This window comes from Equus quagga, chromosome 1 (genome assembly GCF_021613505.1).
Source record: "Equus quagga isolate Etosha38 chromosome 1, UCLA_HA_Equagga_1.0, whole genome shotgun sequence".
In the NCBI taxonomy this organism is placed as follows: Eukaryota; Metazoa; Chordata; class Mammalia; order Perissodactyla; family Equidae; genus Equus; species Equus quagga.
The window spans coordinates 95,966,248-95,993,898 of NC_060267.1; the positions used below are offsets into that span (position 1 = coordinate 95,966,248).

Sequence of the window (27,651 nt, forward strand, 5' to 3'; positions counted from 1 at the left end):
CCTCACCTGCTGAAGGAACCTTCTTCAGCAGACCACCCGAGAGCTCTGATGACCAACGGTCACGTCAAGAGGTTTTCTTAGGCCACCACGGATGTCGCCTCCAGCCGGGACGTCCTGAGGGAACCCAGACGACAGGTCCGCGCCCCCTGGGTGCTTCTGCAGCCCAAACACCCTGCCCCAGGGGGACGGGCAGGCCGGTGCAGGTGGCAGGGTGAGCTCCGAGGGGCAGGTCGGAGCCGGCGGGGCGAGCTCTAAGGGGCGAGGCTACTCCTGCTCCCAGCCCATCTTCCCGCACCTGTGAGCAAAGGGCTCCGATGTCCCCTTTCTGGGGGTGGGTCTGGTTGACCCAGAGTGGGGACAGCATCTCCCTCTGAACCTGCGATGGACCCCATGGTGGTTGTGATCCCGGAGTGTGAAATGTTCTTCTGATTCCCCCTCAGTGTCCCGCTCCAGCCACTCCCCAGCATGGAGCCTCCAGGCCAGACGTCCTCTTCTGCCCTGACCCCACCTCCTCCTTCCCTCGCCGGAGGAGGACACTGTGGCGGGAAGGGAGGCACACTTCCAGGCCGGCGTTCCTGGGTTCTCCACATGGACTGTGAGTCTCCTGGAGGGAGACTGAAGTGGGGTTCCAGGATGGGCCCTGGGTCTGTCCATGTCAGCGCTCCACCCACTGGGGAGCCTGCTCCCGAGGGTGCTGTCGGGAAGGCGGGCAGGAGAGCCCTCCGCTCAGTCGGAGGAGAGGATGCTGTGGGCACTATGGGGGTCTCGCCTTCCACAGCACGTCCCCGTCTCGCAGGCTGAGGAGCCCGGCTGGGAGGACAGGTCCTCAGTGTCCTGAATTTGGTGTCAGAACCGGCTGAAGTTCTCAGAGAGGACTCCAGAGGGTCCGGAGGTGAGCTGAGGACCTGAGAACCGCGCTGTGGGGAGGGGCCAGCTCGCCCCCCCAAGCCTCTTGCATCTCCAAAGTCCCCTTGACCACAGCAGGAGGGGCCGCGTGTGGGAACGCGTGGGAACGCGGCCTGCGCGTGGGCGGGAGTTCCTCCTGTACTGAGGGGTCTTGCGGAGAATGAGGTCGGCTTGGCCTCGGAAGGTGACGCCCTGTCCCCTCAGGAGGCCACGTCCCTCTCTGAGGTCAACCGAGAACAGGAGCTGCCGCCGCCTTGCTTCTGACTCCGCTCTGGGAAGTGGCCTTTGAACGGGATGGGGCATGGCAGTGGGGGTGAGGGAGAGACCCCCCCCCCCCCCCCCCGCCGGTCACACCCTGTCTCAGCTTCCTAGGGAAATTCATCCAGGACAGCGCACAGGTGAGTGTGACGTCCCACGTCCTCTCCCCTGCCCAGGCCCCTCCCCACATTCTCACCCTCCTGGCCTTCCAGCAAGCTCCATGTTCTAAGAAGCCTGACCCCTAGGAGGTCATAGCCTGGGGGGATCCGGGAGGGGCCGAGCTGTGACCAGGACCCCAAGCTCCCTCCCAGGGCCCCAAGCTGGAAGGTGGCGCACTCTCTGGAACCTTCCGGGACGGCGGGGGCTGCACCTCACGGAGTGGCATCTTCTCCCTGTAGGTGCTCTGGGTGGGGGAGCGCATCGGCCGCAGCGTGAGCCTCAGCTCTGAGGTGTCGATATGTCCGCTTCACGGAGCCAGCGAGGGAGGCAGGGCCTCGGGCAGCAGTGGCCCGGCGTGGGGGGCAGAGAGTGTGGTCACCTGGCCAGGATCCAGCTGGGCACTCATGTCGGCGCAGTGGAACCACCGACTGCCCCAGTCAGCCCCCGGGCAGGGCTCCCTCCAGAACGGGGCGGGAAACTCAGGTAACAGTCTGTCTCATTTGTTTTTGTGGAGATGAAAGCTGCGTCCAGTGAAAGGCGCACGTCCTAAATGTGCATGTGGATAGGTTTTGGCACATGAGGTACCCGATATCCCATGCCTCAGTCAACATGGGGAACCTATCCTTCATTCTAGAAAGTTCTCTTGTGCCTTCTCCCAGGCAGGCACAGTTCTGATTCCTATCACCAGAGAACTTTGAGAAATTTCCAGAACTGTGAGGACTGAGGTGGCTTGTCTTAATCCTCAGGCCTGCCCAGAAAAACCAATGTCCAGGGCTCCACGGTCGATGGGGGGACCTGGGACTGGGGGCCAGGGACCTGGCTTCTGGTACTGTCTCTGCACCAGAGGGGGATTTTGTGCGTCATTTGACCTCTTGCTATCTCAGGTCTCTCGTGGGCAAAGTGGAGTCATGACACCCAAGAGTCTGTGTCAGTGTCCTGGGGTCTCTGTAACGAAGGACCTCAAACGAGGGGCTCAAAACAACCAAAATTCATCCTCTTCCAGTGCTGGAGGCCAGAGGTCCAAAATCCACGTGTTGCAGGGCCGTGCTCCCTTCAGCGGCTCCGGAGGAGGACTCTTCTCTGGCAGCTCCAGGCTCCTCGGCTTGTGGCCACGTCTCTCCAGCCTCTGCTCCGTCCTCACGTGGCTTCTGTGCGTCCTCTTCTTCTAAGGGCATCAGTCTCTGGGTTTAGGGATCATCCTACGTCCAGGGTGATCTCATCTCAAGCTCTACCTTAACCACATCTGCAAAGACCCTTTTTCCTAATAAGGCCACATTCTGAGGTTCCGGATGGACGTGAGTTTTGGGGGAACCCTATTCAACCCACTCCAAGGCCCCAGGCAGGGTGCACAGGGCAGAGTTGCATTCGTGACCTAGTGGACCCAGAGGCAGGTGGGGAGCCGGGCCCCCAGGATCGGCAAGTCCATGAGCTATGAAAGCTGCAGACAGTGTCAGGCGCTCTCCTCGCACCTCTGGGTGCTGCCGTCCTGTGTCCAGAGCGCTCGAGGCAAGTGCAGAAAAGAGAATTCGGGTCTACCTCACTCAGGGACAGATTCAAACCTCCCGATAAAACGTTGGCACACCGACTCTAGTTTCGTAGTAAAACGTTACACCTCACACCCAGGCGTGGAGGAACAACTCCACCTTGGAAGATGTTGTAGTGTGATTCATCACTTTTTTTTTTTGTGAGGAAGATTGGCTCTGAGCTAACATCTGTTGCCAATCTTCCTTTTTTTTTTCTCTCCCCAAAGTCCCAGTACATAGTTGTATATCCTAGTTGTAGGTCATTCTAGTTCTTCTGTGTGGGACGCCGCCACAGCATGGCCTGATGAGTGGCGTATAGGTCTGCACCCAGGATCCGCGTGAACCCTGGGCTGCTGAACTGGAGCGCGATAACTTAACCACTCGGCTGTGGGGCCGGCCCACGATTCGTTACTTTAGCAGTTGAAGGAAGAAAACTAAAATCATTTCCCAGATGCCAAGAAATTTTTATGAAATTCAGCCACCACACATGATCCAGCAGGCCACGATGCCACTCTTAGTTTGATAAAGGGCGTCCACGAGAGGAAGCCGCCATTCCTCATGTGGAACTCTGGAGGCGTTCTTCCAAAGACAGGAATGGGACAAAGGAGGACGGCTTATTACACACTTGAGGTGCTTCGCAATAAACGCAAGAAGAAAAACAAACGAGAAGGGCACGTACTGCAGAAGCAGAGCCCCTGGTCTTCATGTGCCCGCAGGTCTCCGCCTGGGCACGGCGAGAGCGTTGCTGGGTGGCGGGCTGTCCACAAAGCCATCGCCTTCCTGTGTGCACGTGGTGGTCATGGGAAATGCGATAAACAAGGTCTTGTTCACGATGATGACAGAAATCATGTGAAAATGAGCAAGATCCACACGAATGAACGACGGTCTTTCCTGAAGAACCAACAGAAGCTTTGGAGACCAGGCAGATGTGGCCGTGTTCCTGGGTGGAAAGACTCCATGGGATAAAAACATATCCTCCACAAACAACTCTGCGCCTTTGACACCCCCACAGCCACGATGCCACAGGGTAGTTACTGAGGCCGTGACAATCGCCCAGAGATGCGGGTGAACAATAAGTCATGAAAAAGTTTGAAAAGAGCCCGTGTGTTGTGGGTGCGTTGGTTTGCTTTGCCTTGCTGGGAAAAGAAAGACGCTCAAGACTGGCAACCACACGGGATAAATCTCAAAATAATTTTGCTGAGCAAAAAAGGCACACACAGTAGGACATTTATGTAAAATTCCAGAGAAGACGCAAAATTCACGGCTGTAGAAGGCAGATCAGTGGCTCTCAGGCTGGGACTGGGGTGCAGGGGGGTAGGGAGGGACCGTAGAGGGGCAGGAGAAGGTTTTGGGGGGTGATGGGGATGGTTTTACGTGTCTGCCATTGTGTATATGTCACAACTCGTCACATCTCACGCTTTAAGTAGATGCAGTTTATATTCAGTTATACTCAATTAAAGCATTAAGTACAGTATGAACTTACAGTAATTAAGACAGTGTAGTGTATTTGCAGGAAGAGATAAAGAGGTCAATGAGGCAGAGTCTAGGAATGGAAATTTATTTCACGAGAATGTTCATATTTCAAATGGGCCGCTCTGGAGATGCTGCTGGGTGATGGGTTTCCGCGTAGAAAATGCGTGATCGCTCCGCCTCCAGCAGAGTCGCGTCTCAGCGGGACGGGAGGTCCACAGTGAAACAGTTGCCAAAAGTAAACACCCAACGATCCAAACAGGTAAAGAATTAGAAGAAAATACCGAAGATTATATTTTTGCTCTTAAAGTTGGAAAAGACTTTCTGAGCAGAACTCAGAAGCTGGAGAAGAAACATTGATAATTTTGGCAAAATAAATAAAGGTGCACGTTCTGATCACAAATTAAGGTGGTTATCCCAGGATGGGGAGATTCCATTTCATTTCCTTGTGCTTTTTTGCATCTGACTGATCTCATAACATGAAAATGTGTTATTTCTATAATCAGAAAAAAATAAGTGCTTAGAACAACATTCTAAAAAGTGTTAAGAAGGGACTTGCTCTCCTGGGGTGAATTGGCCCTGGCCCAGAGGATGAAGAGAGAAGGCTGCTGCCCTTTTCTTCATTGTATACATAAACACACATGCCATGCCAGGTATCTCCCCGTGAGCAAGGACTAGGCATTAGGAAGCACGGAGGCACAGCAGAGGAAATGAAAGGCAACAGAGCATTTAAAAATGTCCTTTAATTTTTCAAACAGGACAAAGTCCCGTCGTCTGGCAACCACGAGAAGCCCTGCTGGCAGATGCATCATTATGACTTTGACTTTCTGATGCTTGCATCATCAAAGGGTGTGCTGACGTCACCACCCACAGAAGGCTCTGGCCCATGAGAGCTGGGCACAGCATCGGGCTCATGACTGTGCAGAGACCCGAGGACAGAACGCTTGGAAAACGTCCATCCTCATAGGACGTCCTCGGTTGGCTCACCAAGGTACCGGGACCATCAGTGGGGAGATGGGAGAGTCTGATGATAGCAGGAGAAGTGTCGCCTGCCTTGGGAGTGATGTCACCAGGGCACACTGCTAGAAAGACCCCTTTCCTACTCCATCCAGGTGGCGTTTCTAATGCCCTGGAATTTAACAGATGGTCAGTGTCACAGTGTGGGGACATGAAACTGCCCAACGGAAGCCAGCCCAGTGTGGTGTTGTCTAAAGGAGAACTGTCCAGTAGAAATAGAATGTGAGCCACTTTTATAATGTCCACTTTTCTAGTAGCCACTACCAAAGGTAAAAAGAAACGGGTGAATTAAATTTCATCATATATTTGTATTTAACTCCAATATTGTTCCAATATGTGATCAATATAAAATTATTCACAAGATATTTTAATTTCTTCCTTTCATCCTGTGTTTGTCTTCAAAACACAGTGTGTTTTGTATACTCACAGCACATCTCAAGTCAGACCCGCCACATTTCATGTGCTCATTGCCCACATGTGGCCAGTGGCTATTGGGTTGGCTGGTGCAGATCCAGAGCATCTTGCTCATTAAATGAATGTGGAGAAATGAAGAAATGAAGGATCAGAGACCTCTATTTATTCCAGGTTCAACACAGAATGCTACAGGCTTGTGAACAGAAATCCCATGTCAAACTTCCAAGATAAGCTCGGGGCATTGGCTGGAGCCAGAAGTTCCGGGTTATAACTGAATGCCTTGAAGTTAGACTTTAATGCCTGTTTACAAGAATCTGCCTCTGAGGGAGCTCATGTGTTCAGACAGCCCTAGTCTTGGGACAAATGATCCATCTTACTACTTCTGTGAGGAAAAAGAATAAAAAGCCAACTCTGGGGCAGGTGACCTCCTCCTAGTTCAGGAAGACTCCCCGTCAAGAGCTCATTTCAGTTCCACAGCTGTCTGGTGGAGAGATTGACTGCATTTCTCTTATGCCGTCAGGGTGGACACTGAAGGGAATCAGGAGTGTCCAAGGCTGCGGGCGTTCAGGCAGAGGAGGGGCAGCGCCCTGAGGAGATTCCAGCCGACAGCGGTTTCCCCACAGCGAGCAGACCTTCGCCCTGAGGCTGAGTGCTCCCAGCAGATCCTTAGGTGGCGTCCCCACGTCTATCAATGAGTCCATTAAGCCATCGTTGGAAGGCAGCAAAGGTGTCACTTTTTACCATTTACAATCTACTTTTTTCTTCTTTTTCCTCTAGGAGACGATGAATTTTCAAAGAAAAAAAATGCTGCTAATGATTTCGTGTATTTTATCACTCATGGTGGTTGAGCGTTATTCCAGGTAAATACAAAATATTGACGAATCATGACCTGTAGTGACCGGCAGAGATGCTCTAAACTGATGAGTTTTGTCCAAAGATATTAGTAACACTCTCAAAACTGATCAGACATTACCTCGTCTCTGAACAAAGCAAAGGATACATCCTTTAATTCCTTCATTTTCAAACGTGCAACACTTATTACTGAGAGCTGTCCGGGGGCCAGGCTCTGTTCCAGGGGCTGAGGGAGGGGCAGGAACCCGAAGCGCCGGCCCGCATGGAGTTTTCCATTCCAGATGGAGAAGGCAGACAATAAACATAAAACAGAATGTCAGCAAGGTCGTATTTCACGTAATCAATGTCATGAATAAAAACCAAAGCTAGGGAAGGCACAGCCCTGGGTCGCGATTTCAGACAAGCTGTCAACTGTCTCGAAGTTCCATCTGTGTCTGATGCAAACAAGACTAAAAGCCACTGGCTACGGCAGTGTGTGTGTATGGGGGACGCATCTGTTGACCTGCTAAAATTCTCTTATATAGAAAAATTCCAATCCTTCCTTCCTCCGTGCCCACGCCGCATGGTCTCCTTTATAAGCCACGCAGTCTTCCCAGATGCTATTTGAGAAGCAGTCCTACTGTGAGAGAGAATGTCTTTAAAAATTAAACCTTTACGAAAGACGTATCTGATAAAAGGCTTGTATTCAAAAGATGCAAAGAACTCTTAAAATTCAACAGGAAGGAAGCAACTTAACTTTAAAAATGGGCAAGAGCTTGGGCTGGCCCGGTGGCACAGCGGTTAAGTGCGCACATTCCGCTTCTCAGTGGCCTGGGGTTTGCCGGTTCGGATCCCGGGTGCGGCCATGGCACCGCTTGGCAGCCATGCTGTGGTAGGTGTCCCACATATAAAGTAGAGGAAGATGGGCATGGATGTCAGCTCAGGGCCAGTCTTCCTCAGCAAAAAGAGGAGGATTGGCAGTAGTTAGGTCAGGGCTAATCTTCCTCAAAAAAAAAAAAATAAAGGGCAAGATCTGAATGGACGTTTCACGAGGCAAGTTGTACAGATAGCAAGTAGGCATATGGAAAGACGCTTAACATCATATGCTGTTAGATAATTGCAAATTAAAACAATGAGATGCCATCGCACACCTATTAGAATGATGTAAGTCCCGAACACTCACACCACCAGATGCTGGCGAGGATGTGGAGCCGCAGGAACTCTCTGTGCTGCTGGTGGGAATGCACAATGGTACCGTCACTTCGGAAGACAGCGTGGCAGTTTCTTAAAAAGCTAAATATAGTCTTTCCAATGACCCAGCAATCAGGCTCCTGAGTATTTATCCAAGTGATTTGAAAACTTACGTCCGCAAACAACCCACACAAGGTGTTTGTGGCAGCTTTATTCATAATTGCTAAAAACTGGAAGCAACCAAGATGTCCTTCAGCGGGTGGACAGATAAACCAACTGTGGTCCATCCAGACAGTGGAATCTTACTGGCACCAAAAAGAAATGAGCTATCGAGCCATGAAAAGAGATGGAGGAACCTTAATGCGTGTGACTGAGTGAAAGAAGCCAGTCTGAAAAGGTTGCACACTGTCTGATTCCAACTGTACAAGATTCTGGAAAAGCACAGCCATGGAGATGGTAAAAAAGTCAGTGGCTGCCAGAAGTTTCGGGAGGTGGGGAGTTGGGGAGGAGTGAAGAGGTGAGGCAGGAAGGATCTTTTGGGGGGTGGAACTATGCTGTATGATCCTGTAATGATGGACACTGCGCTTTTCAAACCCACAGCATTCTGCAGCGCAAAGAGTGAACGTTACATATAAACCAAAAAGTCCTCTAGGAGGCGGAGAGGCTCTGGGAAGGAATGCTGAATGTGACAAAAGGATCTAAGGGTCTCGGAAATGCCTGAAGCCAGCTCCCTGAGATGCGGGGAAGGAGTGGAGCTGAGGGAGCTGCACACGGCACCTCCCCAGCTGATCAGGTCGTTGCCTGAGGGGGTCCCGGCGGCGGCAGCTCTGGATCCACGTGGAGACAGGTTAGCGCTGGAGACGTCGACCTGCACTCTTGTTCAGCTTCATACAACGCAGAGTCACACGTGAACATGTTTCTAGATCCCCATCTCGCACGGGTGGGTGCGCACACGTGCGTTCCCTCGCTCTCTCGGCTGAGAGCCCCCAGCAGCCGCGAGCACGCCCAGCCCCAAACCTTGGTTTCTAATAATATTCTAAAAGACAAACTGTAGAATGGCTGATTCTAGGATTGGGGCGGGAAATATACAAGATGGGCCTGGAGGCTCTAATAGTGCCAGAATATAAGGAAATTCTCAAAAAGAACAAACCCTCTGTGTTGAAGAGAGTATGTCAAAGGAATGCAGGAGCCAAGTGAAAGAGCTCCCAATGGGTAAAGTCGGAAGAATTTGAGCAAGAAAATAAAGTAGTATTGGATTATAACCCACATTATAAAACAAATCCATGAGTCCACACTGACTTAAATAAATGATTCAATAAACTAATAAATAAACGCGAGAGGGGCCAGCCCCATGGCTGAGTGGTTAAGTTCACCCACTCTGCTTCGGTGGCCCAGGATTTCGCCAGTTCGGATCCTGGGCGCAGATATGGCACCACTCATGAAGCCACGCTGAGGCATGTCCAACATGCCACAACTGGAAGGACCCACAACTAGAATATACAACTATGTGCTGGGGGGCTTTGGGGAGAAGAAGAAGGAAAAAGAAGATCGGCAACAGATTAGCTCGGGTGCCAATCTTAAAAAAAAATGAGAGAGAAGAGACAAATTTCCCATTCATAAGAATTCCAATTAATTGGTGGGGATGCTCTCCTCGAGGAGGTGGAGATAACCCCTGCTCCTTCTGCGCGGCGGCCACAGCATTTCTTATAAAGATGACCATGTGGAAAGGGGGAGAAAGAGCAGCTTTACACTGGAGAATCCTGAAAACACGACCTCAGCCAGGTGGCAGGGTCAGCGTCAGCACAGATAGGTCATGATACAGTCCGGAAACTCACAGCCAAGAGGAGCCGAAGCAGACGTGAGGATGGAGCATCATGTGGGTTCTGAATGGGGTCCCGGAGAAGAAAAACACATGAGGCAGAACGAAGGAAGTCTGACAGAAGCACGGACTCACGCCAATAACAGTGTGTCAATGTTGCTTCAGTAACTGCACAACGTACGGCACAAATGCAAATTTTTGATGGTGGGGGGCTGGGTGCCGGGGATTCCATCTTTACAATTTTTTTCTGTAAAATTCCTCTAAAAGTAAACTATTAAAAAAGAAGGAGAAATAAAGAAACGCAAATGCAAAATCAGAGAAGAAAACATTAATCCTGCTTCTTGGGTATCATGTCTTTTGTGTTGTGTGTCTTCCTGTGCCTTTCACCTTAAGGAAAGGATTCCTGGCCAGTGGTCACGGTGTAAAGATCATCTCTTTGAAGGTGACAATGACAGGTTACCCTCAGCTGTGGCCTCACACCTGTGAATAGTGTCAGTATGATTTGGTTAAAAAGAGAGTGAATGCGTCTGAATTCTAGAATTTTTGTTATTCAGATTGCAATAGGTCTTTGTTCAAATTCAAAACTTTAAATGATTTCTTTTGTTTAAAGAATAAGTTTTACCGATAGGGCTGACAAATTTAGCAAATAAAATCAAATACGAATTTTCAGTAAACAACAAATCACTTTAGCCATGATTCCCCATGTGATATTTTGGGACATACGCTAAAACGTTATTCATTGCTTATCTGAAACTCAAATCGAATGGGTGCCTGGATTCTGTCTGGCAAACCTCCCTACAGAAGAGGCATCTTGTTGAGCAAGAATCTTTGTTAAATAAAGATTCTACAAACTGGAAAGCAAAGCTGGCAGGAACCGGGGGTGGGTTCCAATGGTGACGGAACCAAGAGGAACAGAAAACCAAAGGCTGACATCCTAGAGGCAACCTCTGTTGGCTTTCTTGCCTGTCAGTTCAGAAATAGTCTACACACCTGCACCTCTATGTGTGGATTAGTGCGTCCGTAGTACGTGTGCATATGTGTGTGCATTTGGTGTTGATGGAGGAAGAGGCAGGACAGGACATGAGGGGGCAGCATTGCACAACAGGCTTCACTGGGCAGCGGACCTGGAGACTGGGGCAGGACAGCCACCCAGAAGGGCAGCCCCGTCTGGGTTTCTCCCCGGTGAGCAGACATTGGGCGCAGTTTTGTGGGGTTTGTAGACCAAGCTGTAAACGGGCTTGTGCAGCCCACGTTGAAAGCGATGGGAGGTGTGAGACTGTGGTTTGGGCTGGTGGTCCTGGCCCGCTGTGAAGGAGTAAACGACACGGAGCCGGGGGCGTCCGTCTCTGAGCCTCGCTGGCTCGGCCCCGCCCCTGCTGGCCTGGACCAGGCTGACTCTGCTGCAGGTGCAGCATCTCCTCCGAGAGTGATGGTTTCTTGGGCTCGGGATCCCCTCTCCAGCCAGCCACATTTTCTACTCGTTGATGGTTTCCTAGGACCCCAGGGATTCACAGACCAACTTTCTAAGGAAGGGCGACTTTTTAGTAAAGTCACTTCCCGTTCTCGTGACAGTCAGCACGGGCGATCCTGGGGAATCTAATACCGAAGTCTCTGAGGCAAAGTTCACCTCTGACACTGTCAGGACAGGTGTCCTCTCAAAGTAATTTCTCTTTTTCACAAAATATCCCAAAGTTACAGAAGGAAGTTGCTTAATAAGCCCATTAATTGATTAATTAACTTAAAACCACCATAAAACTCTAGATGACTCGTGTTTAAATGAAAATTGAAGTGGACTCCTGACTCCCACTCCAACCCTTTCCATCAACACTTGACAAAGCCACTCAGGGGTGACGGGTGGGTGAACTTCACCTGCATTTTGTCCGCATCCACCTTCTCCAATCTGCTGTTAGTTTTGGTTTTTGAATCCTTCCTCCCGACAACACACTCCTTCTTGCCTTCCTCCCTCTGGCCGTCACGTCCTCACTCTACATCTCTTTCCTGACCACCTGTTTCCTTCCAGACCCAGGTGAGATCGCCTCTCCCAGTGGCTTCCCCTGGCCCCAAATTTGGGTGGAACGTGCCACTTAAGCTCCTATAGGGCCCCGCCACTCCCATCAGCACCTCCCACTGGGACTGTCGCGTCTGCCTAGGGCCACCTTCTCTGCTGAGGGCTCCCCAAGGGCAGGGGCTGGGCTGTGAGTTCCCAGGGGTAGAACCAGCGCCCAGCAGCCCCTGCTGTGCCAGGGGGGCTCAGGAAACTCGTGTTGAACGGATGGGTTACTCGCAATAACTCAGTTTTCCCTTCACGCTCAGGAACCAAGGGGAAGAACTTCAGCTCTCAGAATGGTTTCGTCCCAGGTGAGAACGACAACATCTGCTCACTCACGGAGGACGCAACTCGGAGCCATGGGTTTGTTTTCCAACAACCGAGTTACAGCTGTCCTGGGAGGTGTCCAGTAGTTGGGGTTTTAATTTTTAAGGCTAATACTGACATGTTCTTCTGGGCTTAACCTTCCTGGTTTATTCAGTGAAAGAAAATCTCCGGCGGCAGCTTGAAAATGCTGCTCGGCAGCTGAGTGGGACCTGGTCTGTGCACGGGTCGTGCGGTCTGCTACTTCCTGGTTATCACCACAGTTCACGTAACCCCCGCCCTACTGGCGTGAGATTGCTCACAGTTCGGGGCTCTTGGAAGTAAGTTTATCTGTAGGATAATTCCCCAAACTGAGTCATTAGGTCAAAGAAGGCAGATGTCTAAAATTTTGATGTAGGTTGCTAATTTCCCTTTAATAATCAAAGTATCATAAAACCTTTTATTCTTGGCAAACTGTTAATTAAAATATTGCACTTCAATTTGCATTTCTGTAAATACTGTGTTTGAGCATATCACCAAAAATGATAGAGCAATAACTTCCAATTTTTCTCCTCCATAAAACCAATGAGAAAACTTGCAAAAATTGTTATAATCAACTCTTCAGAAGTCTGGAAATTAACCAAATGCTCGCAACAATCTAGGGAGCATTTGCTCAAGAAAAACAGCTGACTCTCAGTAAGAAAAGTGCGCTTTGTGGTGTTGTAGCTTGCCCAGCTCCACAGTGACCTTCAGTCAGATCCTCCCGCCCTCCCCAGGGTTTATTTGGCTGTTTGTTGTTGTGTTTGCTTGTTTAATGACTTTTCTGAACTAATTTTGTAAAGCGTATTCTTTGTTGGTTTTGGCCACTGAAATCTCTGCTCAGTTAGGGAGAACCTGATTTCCAGAGTTGGCACATTATATTATATAAATTATCTATTTTTCAACTAATAATTAACAAACAGGACAGGGTGGTTTGTACAGAAGGAAAAATCAATGAACAGAAACTAGCCCTGCAGAAGACCAGGGACTGGACTTACTGGGCAAAGACTCCAAATCAGCATGCGGACATCAATAAAGGTCTAGAAATTATAAGAAAAGAACCAGATAGAAATTCTGGAGTTGAAAAGTGCCAGGTCTGAAATAAGAAGCCCACTGGAGGAGCTCGCCGTAGACCTGAGCAGGCGGAAGGAAGGATCGGAAACCGGAGGAGCTCAGCAGGCTCCAGAGGAGATAAACTCAGAGTTCCGCTGCTCCACAGATCACAGTCCAACCATCAAACCCAAAGACAAAGAGGGATCTTGAAAGCAGTGAGAGAATTGATCCAAGAAGATTGACAGGTGATTTTTAATCAGATGTCGTGGAGGCTAGAAGGCAGTGGGATGAAGCGTAAAAAATGCTGAAAGAAAAAAACCGTCAACTAAGACTTCTACATCCAGAAAAACTATCCTTAAAAAAAAAGAAGAAATTCAGACATTCCGAGAAAAACAAAAATTGAGAACATTGATCACCAGCGGAAGTGCTGTATGAAAGATACTAAAGGGAGTCCTTCGGGCTGAAATGATAGGGCACCAGACAGTAACTTGAATCCAAGGAAAGAGATATAGAACACCAGCAAAGGTAACTACACGGGTGAATATAAAAGACAGATTAAATATATTTTTGTTTGTAATTCCCTTCTTCTCCTATCTAATTTAAAAGACAGCTGCATAAAGCAATCATTATAAATCTGTGTTGATGGCTACAATATGTATAAAGATGTAATTAGTATGCTAGTAACAGCTCAAAGACAGGAGAGGAAATGGAGCTATATGGATGTGAAGTTTGTGTATACTATTGAAATTAAGTTGACCTTAGTTGATCTAGATTCTTACAAATTAACCTATTAATTATAATTCCCAAGACAATCACTTAGAAAATGACTAAAATATATACAGCAAAAGAAAGAAGAAGTGAATTCAAATGTTACTCTAGAAAATATCTATTTACCACCATAGAAGGCATTAGTGGAAGTCTAAAAGAATGAAAAGGAAAGAAGATGGATAGAAAACAAATAGCAAGACAGCCATTGTGTGGTTACATGTTGTGAATGGATTAAACACTCCAATGAACAGGCAGAGACTGTTAGAATGGGTTAAAAATGATCCAACAATATGCTGGCTACAAACACACTTTAGATTAAAGACACTCGTGAACCTAATTTAGGTTGAACTAAAAGGTGTGCAACGCAAACAATAACCAGAAGAGAGCCGGAGTGGCCACTAACACCACACGGAACAGACAGATAAACATTGCTGCCACAGGCAAAATAGGACATCTTATGATGATAAACGAGTTAATCCATCAAGAAGCTGTAACAGTGAGAAACATGTATACACCCAACAAGAGAGTCTAAAATACATGAAGCACCAACATACAGAATTAAAAGGAGAAATAGCTCCACAAAAATAGGGGGAGACTTCAACACCTCACTTTCAATAACAACAGAGCAACTATACAGAGAACCAACAGGGAAACGGAAGCTTGAAGAACACTGAAGACCGGACCCAAGAGGCCTCTGTAGGCCATTCCTCCAAGCACAGAAGAGTGCTCACTCTTCTCATGTGCACGGGGAGCGTTCTCCAGGGTGGACCATTTTATTGTTATGTGATGAAATAAGTCTCAATAAATTCAAAAAGATTTGGATCATACAAAACTTTTCTCTCTCCAAAATGGAATAAAATTAGAAATCAGTAAAAAACTAAATTTGGGGAAGTCAGAGATGTGAAGACATTAAACAAAACACTCTGAGTAACCAATGGGTCAAAGAAGAAACAACAAGGAAAACCATAAAATGCTTCGAGGTGATTGAAAATAAAAACACAATATACCAAAACTTCTTGTATGCAGCAAGAACAGTGCTCACAATGAAACTTATAGCTGTGGGTGCCTACATTAAAAACAAGAAAGAGCTCGACTTCATATCCTAACTTTACACATTAAGGAAATAGAAAGTGAAGAGCAGATTAAACCAAAAGCAAGCAGAGGGAAAAAGTGATAAAAATTAAAGAGTAAATGAATGAAACAGAAAAATAGAGAAAATCAATGAAACCAAGATTGGTTCTTTGAAAACAGCAACAAAATTGACAAAGCTCTGACTAGATTGACCAAGTGAAAAACGAGAAGACAAATTACTATCAGGAGTGAAGGTTCTCACACCCTTCAGAAACAATCATGATGATAAGGGGATACTGTGAACAGTTGGAGGCCAACAAATTAGGTGACCTAGGTGAAATGGACAAATTCCTAGAAAAACTCAAGAAGAAAGGGAAAATCTGAGTAGATCCATAATGAGTAAAGGGATTGAATTAGTAATAAAAAGTTTTCCGTGAAGAAAAGCCCAGGATCAGATAACCTCATTGGCAAATTCAAGCAAATGTTTCAAGAAGAATTAATATGAATCTTTCACAAACTTTCCCCCAAATTAGAAGAGAGCTCATTCTAGCAGATCAGTGTTACCCTGATCCCCAAACCAGACAAAGACGTTGCAGGAAATACCGACCAGGTTCCTGTGACTTGAGACGCAAACATGTCCAACAAAATGCTAGAAAACCAAACCCAGTAATACATAAATAGGATTATGCACCACAAACTAGTGGAATTTATCCCAGGAATGCAAGGTTGATTCAACATATGAAATCAACCAAAGTTGACGCCATATTAATAGAATAAAAACTAAACCCACATGATCATCTCTCTACATATAGAAAAATTGTTTGACAAAATCCAACATCCCTTCGTAATATAAACATGCAACAAACTAGTAAAGGAACTTCCTCAACCTGATAAGCTAAAAACACAGAAAAAAAGAAAAAGAAAAAGTAGGTAAAATGGACTTCATGAAAATTAAAAAGTTCTGTGAATCAAAGGATGCTATCAAGAAAGTGAAACGACAACCCACAGAATGGGAAAAATGTTTGCAAATCATGTGTCTGAGAAGGGTCTAGCATCCAGAATATATAAAGAACTCTTACAATTAAACAACAAAATGAAAAATACTAATAAAAAATGGGCAAAGGATCTAAAGAGACATTTCTCCGAAGAACATATACAAACGGCTAATAAGCTCATGAGAAGATCCTCGACGTCACCAGTGATCATGGAACTGCAAATCAAGTTCACACCGAGAAACCGCTTCACACCCTGGGATGGAGAAGGATTGTGGGATTACTGGAATCAAAGAGCTGGACCACAAAAAGTGTTGCCAAGGATGTGGAGAAATTTGAACTCTCATAAACTGCTGGTGAGAATGTAAACTGGTGCAGCGGCTGTAGAAAACAATTTGGCATTTCCTCAAAAAGTTAACCGTGGAATTTCAGTATGATGCAGAAATCCCACCTGTATGTTTATACCAAAGAGAATTAACAACATATGCTCACAGAGAAACTGTATATATAAATGTCCACAGAAGCATTATTAATAACAGCTGAAAATGTAGGCAACTGAAATGTCCATCAATGATGAACGGATAAACAATGTCCATACAATGGAATGTTATTCGGCCATAAAAAGAATGAAGCACTGGTTCATGCTACAACACAGATAACCCTTGAAAACGTGCTAAGTGAAAGCAGCCAGACACCAAAGACCACACAGGATTTAATTCCATTTGTATGACATTTCCAGGTGAGGCAGATGTACAGGGACAGAAAGTGGATTAGTTGCTGCCAGGGGTTTCAGGGGCGGGGGGAACAGAGACGGACTGCCAGTGGGCACAGAGGTGTGTCCAAGCAGTTTGTTTTCTCGGGAGCAAGTGTAACTAGCATCATGCTCTTAAATTTAGTGTCTGCATGTTCATTGTTAGTGTATCGAAATGAGATTGATTTTTTGTATATGCTGATCTTCTATGTAGACAATCAGTTTATCTACAGATAGGAACAATATTGCTTTTTCCTTTCCAATCTGACGCTTCATCTTCTTTCCTCACCTTGTTGTGGTGGCTGGGACTCCATCACTCTGTTGAGTAAGAGTTGGGGAGAGCGGCCGTCCTCGCCTTGTTCCCATCGTGGGGAGAAAGGCTTCAGTCTTTCGCGGTTGAGTTCGACGTTAGCTCTAGGAGTTTTGTAGATGCCCTTTATCAAGTTCAGGTCATTCCCCTCTGTTCCTATGTTTCTGAGTTTTTCTTTTTTGTCCTGAATGGGTGTTGGACTTCGTATAAGGCTTTTTTTTCTGTGTCAGTTGATTGTCCTTCGCTTGCTACAGTAGGTTCATTGAACGATTTTCAAATGTTGAACCAGCTTTGCATATCTTAATATAAATAAATCCTGTTGTCATTTTGTTGTTATTGGAAGCAAATCTAATGTCTTGCTCCATTTTCTGCTGGATTGCACTGATGCACTTAAAGCATGAGGGAGAAGGCAAAAAAACGAAAGACTCTTCCAGATCTTTCAGGGAAAGGAGAAGCAGAGGGAGAAGGAGGCAGGCGAGCCCGGGCGTGAGGGAGCAGCGGTGCTGCCCACAGCATTGGCTTCAGACGGCAGTCAGAGGATGTTCTGATTCTGGGCGCTCACGTCTAAGCTGCAGTCAGACCTCAGAGCAGGAACCTCCTGGGCTCAAAAGGTGGGTGGTGTGAGGACGAGAGCAGAAACGGGCTGGACCTCACCTCCTGACTCACACATGTTGACTCTGTGGCGCTGGGCAGCTCACTCGACCAGTCTGAGCGTCTGTTTCCCATGTGAAGAACAGGGATGCTAGAGGCGCTCCCTGCAGAGGGCACAGCAAGGATGAAACGAGCGGCAATGCACTGGAACCCCCGCCCAGCACTCGGGAGGGCGCCCTGTGAGCTTCGGCCTTGTCGCTTGGGCAGCCTCAGCTGCTGTCACAGCAAAGGCGGCCCCTGCGTCACTTGCTTCCTTTTTGTTCACAGAAGACGCCCTGATGTCATAACGACCACGGACTGGCTGGCTCCAGTTATATGGGAAGGCACCTTCAATAGACGGGTCCTAGGAAAGCACTACAGAAATCGGAACCTCACAATGGGCTTGGCTGTCTTTGCCATCAGCAGGTAGGGACCACTAGCCTTTGTCCTTTTTTATCTTGGAAAAGTGCGATGAGCAGCTGTAGACCTTTGGTCTCCAAAGGGCTGCTCACAGTGACTGCAGCCACTGCCTCTGGCTGTCCTGTACAGCAAATGTGACAGGTCATTTCTCCTTCCACAGCTGGGTCACCAACACCCTGGGCTATCGCTTTACTAGTACGCATTTAGTGCTCTTTCTCCCTTTCCAACAGTTGTTCCAAAACTTTAAGGCTTTTCTCAGCCCTGCTCCCCCCGGCCCCCCAGTTCACGATGTCGTCTTTCACTGACCAGTGCAGTTGAAACCATGGACCTAACCTCCCCCCGCTTACCTGTCGGGAGTTCTGTGGCATCAGCGACTCACGCAGCAGATGCCGCGTCTGATGGCGCGTGTTCTCCGGGAACGTTTGGGAAATGAGCATCTTCCTTGGTGCGTGCGTGCGTGTGTTTTTTGCAGGATTGCAGATCAGTACCTGGAGCGGTTCTTAGAGTCAGCGAAGAAGCACTTCATGACTGGCTATCGGGTTGTCTTCTATATCACCGTGGATGACTTAGACAAGATGCCCGACGTGGACCCGGGGCCTCTTCAGACGTTCCAAGTGTTCACTTTGCAAGAAGAGATCTGGTGGCAGGACTTCGACCTTCTGCGCATGAGGAACCTGGGCGAGCACATCGTCCAGCACATCCAGGGCGAGGTCGACTTCCTCTTCAGTATGGCCACCAACCAGATCTTCCAGAGTGACGTCGGCGTGGAGACCCTGGGCGCGTCCGTCGCTCAGCTCCACGCCTGGTGGTACTTTAAAAGCACCAAGGATTTCCCTTATGAGAGGAGGCGCCGGTCAGCGGCTTACATCCCGTATGGGAAGGGGGATTTCTATTACGATAGCGCCTTCGTTGGGGGCACACCCCAGCAGGTTTTAAACCTCATCGAAGAGTATCTGAAAGGGGTGCTTCAGGACAAGCAAAATGGGCTGAACAGCAGCTACGAAAACCATCTGAACAAATATTTCTTCCTGAATAAGCCCACCAAGCTGTTGTCGCCGGAATACAACTGGGACGTGACATTCTACCCGCCCCCGCAGGTTCAGTTCGTCAAGGTGGCCCAGCACCCCAAGAGGAGACCGTGGCCCTAACGCGCCCGACGCGCCCACAGGCCGGCCGCAGCAATTCCCTCGGACACAGGGCGTCTGAACCCTTTCCGGTTTCTACAGAGACATAAAAATTCACACCCGTCCAAAAGAATTTTTTCTCTGTGCCGTTTTGAACCCTCCAATTTGGCCAATGCCAGATAAAGAGTAGAAGGATGGTTATTAATGTTTAATACACAGTGGTGTTAATATCTGTATATTGTAGATGACTCGGAGATAATTTTGGAGGCAAGAATTAGAACTTTTTTAAATGGAGAAAGACTCTAGTTCAGAAAAAAACAAAATATATATCTATATACACCAGAGGGCCAAGGATTAAATGGACAGGAAAATCGAAACATTCCTCAGCCCACTCCTGAAGGGTGGAGGGTGGTCCTCGGCGTATGTGGCTGCACCTGACCCCTGGGACAGCCTCAGTCTGTCCCGTACGTGGTCGGTCGTGGGTGAACTAGAGGCGTTCTGCCAAATGCTTATCTTTCCTCTATTGTTACAAAGAGGGATGTCAAGTTCATTTTTTTAAAGCTATGGGCATTTGATTTATTTGTTTTAAAAAGATATGCCCTGAGCTCTGCAGTGGAGGCAGTCTGCAGATGCAGTGAGGGGAGAAAATAGTGAAAATCAGAATCACGTCCTCAAGAAGCCTGAGGTGTAGCAGGGAGATGAGGCCGCTCATGGCCTTTCTTTTGCAAGTTCCAAAGTGCTCAGAGCACAAGGAAGACATGGGTAGCCAGGAGCGCCCTCCACTGAGGTTCAGGAGAGGGGCCATCCCCTGCAGGAGGCTTTCTGTAGCTGTGGAGCCAGAGCTCAGGACCATTGGTTCATGACAGTGAAGGGACCCAGAGTCCGTATTGGGTGGAGGGTCTGAAGCCACAATAAGACTCTCTTCTTCTTTTTTTTTCATGAGGAAGATTGGCCCTGAGCTACCATCTGTTGCCAATCTTTCTCTTTTAGCTTGAGGAAGATTGGCCCTGAGCTGACATCTGTGCCAATCTTCCTCTATTTTGTATGTGGAATGCTGCCACAGCACAGCTTGTTGAGTGGCATGCAGGTCTGTGCCTGAGATCTGAACCTGTGGACCGTGGGCGGCTGAAGCAGAGCACACGAACCTAACCACTATGCAACCTGGCCAGCCCCAATAAGGCTCTCTTCTTAACCTTCTTCTGTGGGAGTAAAATCAGGGTTACTAAGTGTTATGGCCTGAATTGTGTGTCCTCCCCCACTCCCTGATGCATATGTTGGAGTCCTGACCCCTAGGACCCCAGAATGTGTCTGTATTTGGAGACAGGGCCTTTAGAGAGGTGATTAAGATAAAATGAGGTCAGTAGAGTGGGCCCTGATCCAATAGGCCTGGTGATCTTATGGGGGAGGAGATCAGGACACAGACGTGCACAGAGGGACGACCACGGAGGACACAGGGAGGAGACGGTGTCCACACGCCCAGGAGAGGGGCCTCAGGAGGAACAAGCACCTTGACCTCACCCCTTGACCCTGGATGTCCAGCCCCCAGAGCTGCGGGAAGTAAACTTCTGCGGTTTCCGCCGCCCGCCTGCCATACTCCGTCTTGGCAGCCCCGGCAACCAAGGCAGGACGCAGCCCCAAGTCACGGCCGTTCACGCGCTAACACAGTGAGGAGTGTTGACAAGCACTTCACGGGACAGAACGGACAGAGCAGCTCAATCAAAACAATCTATGTTCGTTTCCAAACAGAGAAGACAGGCACGGCACTAGCCACAGGCCCTGCGTCTGCAGCTGCTGGTCTCAGTTATCTCGGGTCAGCCCCGGGGAGTGGGAGCGAGCAGCGCTCAGGTGCTGAGCTCAGACGGACAGGCACGACTTTTCCTGCCAATCGTGGACACGCCTGGGAGACGGACTGAGAGGGTCCTAAGATTCTGCTTTAAGAAAGCCGTGGGATCAACGTGAAAGCACTGTAAACTCCTGGCTTTCTGCAGGAGGAAAACAGGTCAACTCATTCACGTCTGGAGGTCACAGGTCCAAGAACAAGCCTATTTAAAAGGCCTGTGGGGGCCAGCCCTGGCGGCCTCGTGGTTGAGTTGGGTGTGCTCCACTTTGGCGGCCCGGGTTTGGATCCTGGGCATGGACCTAGTGCCACTCATCCGTCAGCAGCCATGCTGTGGCAGCGGCTCACATACAAAATAGATGAGGATTGGCACAGATGTTAGCTCAGGGCCAATCCTCCTCAAAAATAAATAAACAAAATAAAAGGGCTGTGAAACCGGGTGACCCCAGAATGGCCCGTCCCATTTCCACTCTCCTCACAAGAGCATGCTCCCCACTTGGTGGGCGCTAATGGATGTTTAAAATTTTTTTCATTTTGTCAATTTGATAAGCAAAAATGGTATCTCTTTTCCTTGTATTACTTATGAAATGGAATCTTCTTTTGACCTATATTGGCCCATGACTGGTGTGTGTGCAGATGACCGGTCTGCATCTCTTGCTCGTGGTTCTGACACAGTGTCCTTCTGTCCTCAGATGAGCTGTGATGTAAATAGACCCACGGATGTGATGTGCACCCTTGGTCACCATTGTTGAAAGCATTAATTTCAGGTTGTCCTTTGTATTTTCATTTTGTTGGTGATGTTTTTGATGGACCGAAGTCCAAGGTTTTCACAATTACCGTCTTCTCCCTCGATATCTACATCTGTGGTGTTGACATCCCCATGTTATAGATATTATAGAACTTTCAAGCTTTCTTTTTACTCAGAATTAATCAGGAATTAATTCTAAGATAATGTGCAGAGTTAGAGATCTAACCTTATTTTTTTCCTCCAAATATCTTGGCCATTTCCTCCAATACGATTTATGGAATAAACAATACTTTGTAAGATGGATTATCTGTGTAATCTGTGAAGTTATTGTACTTCCTGTGTTCATTTCTTGACTTTATATCCGGTTTCACTGACCTTTCTTTCTGTCCCTGAGCCAATGCCACACAATTTTAACCCCTGTACTTTCATATCAGTTATGGTGGAATGGTAGACCGATTTGCGTTACTCTTCTCTCTAAAAGATTTCAAAGTTTTTATTCTTTCCTGTGGATTTTAGACTCCAGTTTGCACTTGGGAGAAAACATCCCGTTGGAATATTGATTGCTTGTTTGAAATGTATAGGTTAATTTGAAGATTATTAGGTATCGACAGTGTGATGATTCTGCAGGGATCTCACATGTTTATTATTCAAGCCAGTTTTCAGGGTCGCAGAGTAAGGAGATGTGCTTAAGTCTCTCCATGCGAATTCCGCAGCTGCTCGCTGACTACAGGAGTGTGTGCTTTGTGGTCATAATTGTCCGCTATGTTTTTCTGATTGGGTTTGCTGGCTCCCAGGAAAGCTTTTGCGCTCTAAGCACCTGCTCACCCCCAGCTTGTGCGTGCGCTGCAGGTGGAAGCCACGCAGGTGGCCAATCGGTTCGCTCCATCATGCTGGCCTCGCGTGGCTGGCCATGGCAGCAGTGGAAGTCGCCTCGCTGAGGTGTGGGCTCCCGGGGGCCTTGCCCTTGCTGAGGACGATTCTGGGCAGGACCTGGTCACACCTGTCTCTGACATTTCCAGACGATAAGTATCAAGGCCCCAACCCAGTTTCCTAAGAGCCTGTCCTGCTGGTGGGTGGCCGCCTGGGCAGCGGTTGGTAACTTCCACCCAGGCCCCAGCCCCACCTCGGCTCTGAGCAGAGGGCGGTGACCCGTCACAGCTCACCTGCTGGGCAGGTACACAGGCCTGTGCTCGCCTGGCTCTTCTGGAGGCATGGGCTGGCGCTGCGGCCACTCAGGGCCCCTCTGACCTGGGCAGGGACGTGCTGTGCTGGCTCACGGAGCCCAGAGCACCTCTCTGGAGCCGCCCCAGAGCAGGATGCAGGTGAAGGCAGGTCAGAGGAGTGCCAGCCCGGCCCCTCACAGCCGTCCCTGAAGGACACAGAGGGTGACTCCATCTGCTGGACTGTAACGCTGTGCTGACTGCTGCCGGGAGCTTGGGGGACCACCCGTCCCCTCCTCGCCATCCAGGGTGTGCTCAAGCCCGTGGGCCAGGCTAGGAGAGGCTGGGAATGGGGCACAGAGAGGCAGGGTCCGGGCCCAGGCTGGAGGGGCTTCTTCGGGTGGCAGAGGAGTTCAGAATGCCCCTGGGCAAGCTGTGGGGAAGGCTGGGAGAGGGCGGCGAGGGCAGCAGGGCGGGAAGGGAGGCAGCAGGAAGACGCAGGGGCTGGGCCCACCTAGGCTTCAGGTGGGGGGCACTGGGCTGTGGAGGGAAGAGAACAGGGAGGGGATCGGAAGACAATCAAGCAATCGGTCAGTCAGTCACACAGCACGCAACCGTCGTCTCTCCCTGGGGTCACGTTGCCCTCTGCCATCCAGCACCCCGATGACAGCTCACATCCTGCCATGGCCCTCGTGCCCTCATGATGACCCTCAAGACCCCCAAGACCCTGCCTACCCCTCAGCTCTCCCAGCCCGCTTGGCTCCCTCCTCTGAAGCACTTGTCTCTAGCAAATTGACTGAACTACAATGTCCCGTGTAAGGTGCACGCGGGCTGGAGAATGTCTTGGTCCACATGCATTCCAATCCCGGAGCTGGGCCTGGCCCATGTGCTTGTTGACTGACTGAATGATGCACAGGGGAGGGGAACAGGGGAGAGGCCAGTGCCTCCCAGCTCCTCCTCCTGACTGTGACCTTGGCCTTGTTTCTGAACCTCTCTGAGCCTCAGTGTCCACCTCCATGACATAGAGACGACAACTGTGCCCATGTCACCACATTACAGAGGCTTCAAGAGACCTGGCAGGGGCGGCGCCCAGCATAGGCCCGACCATATCAGGCCCCTGTGGAGGCTGGCTACGGTTTCAATTGCTCTGGTCTTGTGGTTGTTATTGTTTGCGGGGGCTCCAGGCTGGAAAGCGAGGCTCCAGACCCCGGCCTGGCCCGCCTGGGTGCCAGGAGAAATGCCGAGGGCAGCGCTTACCATCGAGGTTGAAGACAGGGGCTTTTTGCAGCTGGAATTCTGCGACATACTCGAGGTATTTCCCCAGCCATGCGGGGTCCCCGACCGTTCTTCTGGCTGAAATCAGAGGGGCTGGTGGCGAGGGGCTGAGAGCTCCGAGGCTCTGACTTTCCTCCCAGCTCCTTGCCAGCCCCGAGGCCCTCTGCCCGGTTGCTGCAGTGGCCGCAGCTCCTGTCCCCTTGCGGCATCGTCTCCTCTGAAAGCGGGTCAGCTCTTGGCAGAGCAGGCACATCGCTCCTCCAAGGGGGGGATCAGGCCCTATCCCCTCGGGTGAGGACCCCCAGAGAGCCCTCACTTCACACGCAGCTGCCTGCTGCCCAAGTGACCAGGCCCCCCCAACCCGATGACCTCAGCTGCCTGGGCCCCTGGTGTGTGGCCCGCACCCTGGGGCTCTGGCTCTGTCGGTCCCCATCTCCGGGATACCCCTGGCCCCTCCCTCACCTCTGTCCAGCCTTCAGGACTGTGTGGCCCACCAAGGCCACCCTGGTCCCTGGGACACTTCCACTTTCTGAAGCCCTAAGCCACATTGGCCCTCCCCCCATGAAGCGGATGAGGGAGGGGCTTTTCCATCTGTCCACCCAGAGTCCAGGCTCCCAGGACAGGCCCAGCATGTGGCAGGCGGGAGACGGGTCAAGCGTGTGATGCCCCACCTGAGGGGAGGGGGAAGTACCGCACCCTCAGAGCAGAGGGCACTGACCCCCAGCCTTGGACAGATGTGGGGTGTGGCCAGCACTGGGGACAGCCCCTACCTACCCAGCAGCGCCCACAGGCTGGTGGTCTCATCGTCGTCCTCGAAGCGGACGTAAAGAATGAGGTTGCTGTAGTCGGTGCTGACGAAGCGGACGTGCATGCTGCCGCCTCCCTCAACTGTGGGAGACCACAGGCTGGTGACAGGTGACGCCCCTCTCCCCCAGCCCTCGGGCCTCGAGTGTCCCAGTCCCCCGACCCTCATACCCCCGCGCTGGGCCCAGGCGAGAGGGCTGGGCTACTCACAGGAGCCTTGGTACTGGCCTTGGAGCCCAGTTGGATGGATGGTGACGTTTACGCCTTCGCACACCCCCTCTCCTCTGGGAAAAGGGAAAGGAGCTGACACGTGCACTTCTGTCCCCTGCCTCCTGGCCCCCACGAGGTGCTGGCTCAGGCCCCAGGGGGACATTGGAGGCGTCCCCAGCTGAGGTCCTCGGTGTCCACTCAAGGCTCTTGGATCCCTGGGCTCGACAGGGCCACCCAGCTCAGGGGTGGAGGGCAGACCCATGGGGATCCGGGATGTGGCCAGAAGGGCTGGAGGGCAGGAGCGAGGAACCGGGCTGCCTTGTTTCTGGGATGGAGCCAAACTTCCCGGAAGGGGTTGGGGCCCGTGCTTGGCTCGGAGTTTCAGGTCTTGGGTGGGGGCCAGGTCATCTGGGCGCTCTACACAAACCAAGCCTTTTGGTCCCTTGCCCTGGGGTCCTCAGTTTCTCATGGGGGTGGGGATGGCGCTGTGTGCTGACAGACCCTGGGACCACACAGGCCACTGCAGTGGTGTCTGTGGCCGGACATCAGAAAGGCCGTGGCTGGAACCCTCTTCCATGTCCAGCACGGACTGTCCTGAGTGTCACCGAGCTCAGCACATCTTGTCACACTGTAGATTTTCCTAACCAACCACCAGGGCTGGAAGCACAGCCCCACCCAGGCCTCTCCAGCTTCCAAGGCAGGGAGGGCACGCCCCGAGGCCCCAGCTAGCTGTGTGCCTCTCCCGCTGGCCCCTCGCTGTCAAGCTTTGGGGCCTCCGGAGTTAGCCTTGAGCCCTGTCAGGCAGGGTCTCGAGCCCCAGCTCAGGGCCGTGTGTCCCTCTGGCTCTAACCACTGGTCACTGTCCCTTGGGAGGCCTCTGAATACGAGGACCCTGTGAGGAGCCGCAGGGCCACGCTTACGTCCAGAATAAGATGAGCTCCAGGTCCCCGTCCCGGCTGCGGATGGAATGGAGAGCGAGCCTCAAGGGGTCGTCTGGGGACACCAGGTGTGCGTGGCTGGAGGCCAGCTGGACGGTCAGCCAGCGTCCCTCCACCTGCAGGAGTGCAGGGCAGGGTGGGTGAGGGTCCCGGCTGTGTGGCACCCGGAGCCTCCAGTCTTGGCTCTCAGGCCCCAGCGCCAGCGTTGAGTGCTGCTGGGGGAGGTCACAGGCCACCAGGGTGTCCTGGCGAGTGCCCGTGGGCCCCGGGCCGGGGGACAAGTGGTCCGCCTCCTTCTTGTAAACATTCTTCCCTCTCTCCGACTGCCGTCATCTACCCCTCCTTCCTTCCGCACCTCCTGTGTCTCGTCCAAGCGTGGCCCTTAGTGGGTTCTCTGTGCCCTGCCAGTCCAGGGAGGGTGAGGGGCACCCTGGAATAGCCCCCGAGTCCTGGAGCTGCTCTCGCTGCCCCCGCCCAGCACCATCCACACTCCCCAGTGATGGGTGATGGGCAGGTGGGGTAGGACAGGGCAGGAGTGACCTGGCCCCTCCTTGCCCCCGGGACCGTCCCCTTCCTATCGTCGTGGTGGCAACCCTGCCAGTGCTCAGCCAGGTGCCCAAGGACCCCTCTTCCAGCCTGGGCCCCACCGTCAGGGTCTGGGCGCTTTGCCTCGACTGCTGTGAACTGTACTGCTGCTGCTCCCGGGAAGCTAACCCCCTCCCCCGGCAGCCCAGGGCCAGGGCGGGCTGTGCAGGAGCCCGAGCACCAGCTGACCCTCCAGGGAGGCTGCACCTAGGCCTGAAACGCCCTGGCCCCTCACCCAGCCTCTCTCCCTTCATGTCCTGCCCCTGCTCCTGCCTGCCTGGCCCGGAGCACCGCCCCCTGCGACGCTTGCCCCATGCCCTCGTCCCGTGGCTGAGTCCGGTAACGGACCCACGCGGCTACCTTCTGGGCATCGAAGGCTGGCTGCACTGGCACTTCTTCTAGAGTCTCCTGGGCACTGGCCAGGCCCAGGACGAGGGTCAGCAGCAGCAGTGGCCTTTTCTCCAGGGCCGTGACTGCAGGGGCCCAGAGGGAAGAGAGGCGGGGTAGCTGGTGCCCCTTTGTCATGTGTGTCCTCCAGTGGCCACTCGTGCGAACGGCTGCCCCGGCCAGCCCAGCTGTCCCACCAGGACTCCCTGAAAGTTCTGGAGTCTTTCCCGCAGATTCCACGCAGCCTCCTTGCCGCCCTGCCCTGTGTCTGAAGGAGTGAGGGCGTCGGTGGCCCGGGGCTGATGCTGTCAGGGCAGCTCTACCACATTACACACACTGCGCCTGTCCTGCAGCTGTGGGAGGTGGCAGGAGGAGGGACACAAAGGCCACAGTCTGCTCATCCCACAGGGCTCAGCTCCCTCCTCCCTGGCGTCCGTCCATCCATCTGTGGAGCCAGAAAGGCAAGGACCACCACTCCCGTCCCTGTCCCTTCTGCTGTCTTGGGGGTGTGGAGGAAGTGAAGGCTGGGACGCCCTCAGCACAGGCTTGGCACACGGTGGGAAACCAGCCCCGGGGGGTTGTTTGTGAGCATCTCTTACACCCAGCCCCCC

General features: G+C 51.1%; 2 protein-coding genes across 3 annotated transcripts; one reads left to right on the plus strand and one right to left on the minus strand.

Moving 5' to 3' along the window:
- Positions 1–8,482: 8,482 nt before the first annotated feature.
- Positions 8,483–19,120, plus strand: GLT6D1 (glycosyltransferase 6 domain containing 1). The gene is made up of 4 exons (XM_046681241.1): positions 8,483–8,616; positions 11,884–11,946; positions 17,841–17,978; positions 18,445–19,120. The coding sequence occupies exons 1-4, from the start codon at positions 8,483–8,485 to the stop codon at positions 19,118–19,120; spliced, it is 1,011 nt and encodes a 336-aa protein (XP_046537197.1).
- Positions 19,121–21,560: 2,440 nt separating this feature from the next.
- On the minus strand, positions 21,561–27,537 carry LOC124248446 (minor allergen Can f 2). Of its 2 annotated transcripts, XR_006891045.1 has the most exons (7): positions 27,014–27,537; positions 26,051–26,184; positions 25,131–25,204; positions 24,891–25,004; positions 24,099–24,194; positions 22,845–23,381; positions 21,561–22,681 (listed from the first exon to the last, which is right to left on the minus strand). XR_006891045.1 is itself a non-coding variant. In XM_046678432.1 (6 exons), the coding sequence occupies exons 1-6, from the start codon at positions 27,176–27,178 to the stop codon at positions 23,356–23,358; spliced, it is 609 nt and encodes a 202-aa protein (XP_046534388.1). In that variant the 5' UTR covers positions 27,179–27,537; the 3' UTR covers positions 21,562–23,355. The 2 variants fall into 2 exon arrangements, 1 of the variants encoding a protein (XP_046534388.1); XM_046678432.1 differs by having other exon boundaries at positions 21,562–23,381.
- Between the last annotated feature and the right edge of the window lie 114 nt (positions 27,538–27,651).

Bases quoted from the DNA above. Each gene is read 5' to 3' on its own strand.
- GLT6D1 (XM_046681241.1), top strand. From the start codon at position 8,483: ATGCCTGAAGCCAGCTCCCTGAGATGCGGGGAAGGAGTGGAGCTGAGG. The intron at 8,617-11,883 runs GTTAGCGCTGGA...GCAATAACTCAG, and splicing joins CTGGATCCACGTGGAGACAG to TTTTCCCTTCACGCTCAGGA. The intron at 17,979-18,444 runs GTAGGGACCACT...TGTTTTTTGCAG, and splicing joins GCTGTCTTTGCCATCAGCAG to GATTGCAGATCAGTACCTGG.
- LOC124248446 (XM_046678432.1), bottom strand. From the start codon at position 27,178: ATGACAAAGGGGCACCAGCTACCCCGCCTCTCTTCCCTCTGGGCCCCT. The intron at 24,195-24,890 runs GTAGGTAGGGGC...CTCTGATTTCAG, and splicing joins CAGCCTGTGGGCGCTGCTGG to CCAGAAGAACGGTCGGGGAC. The intron at 23,382-24,098 runs GTAAGCGCTGCC...TTCCCTCCACAG, and splicing joins CCCTGTCTTCAACCTCGATG to CCCAGTGCCCCCCACCTGAA.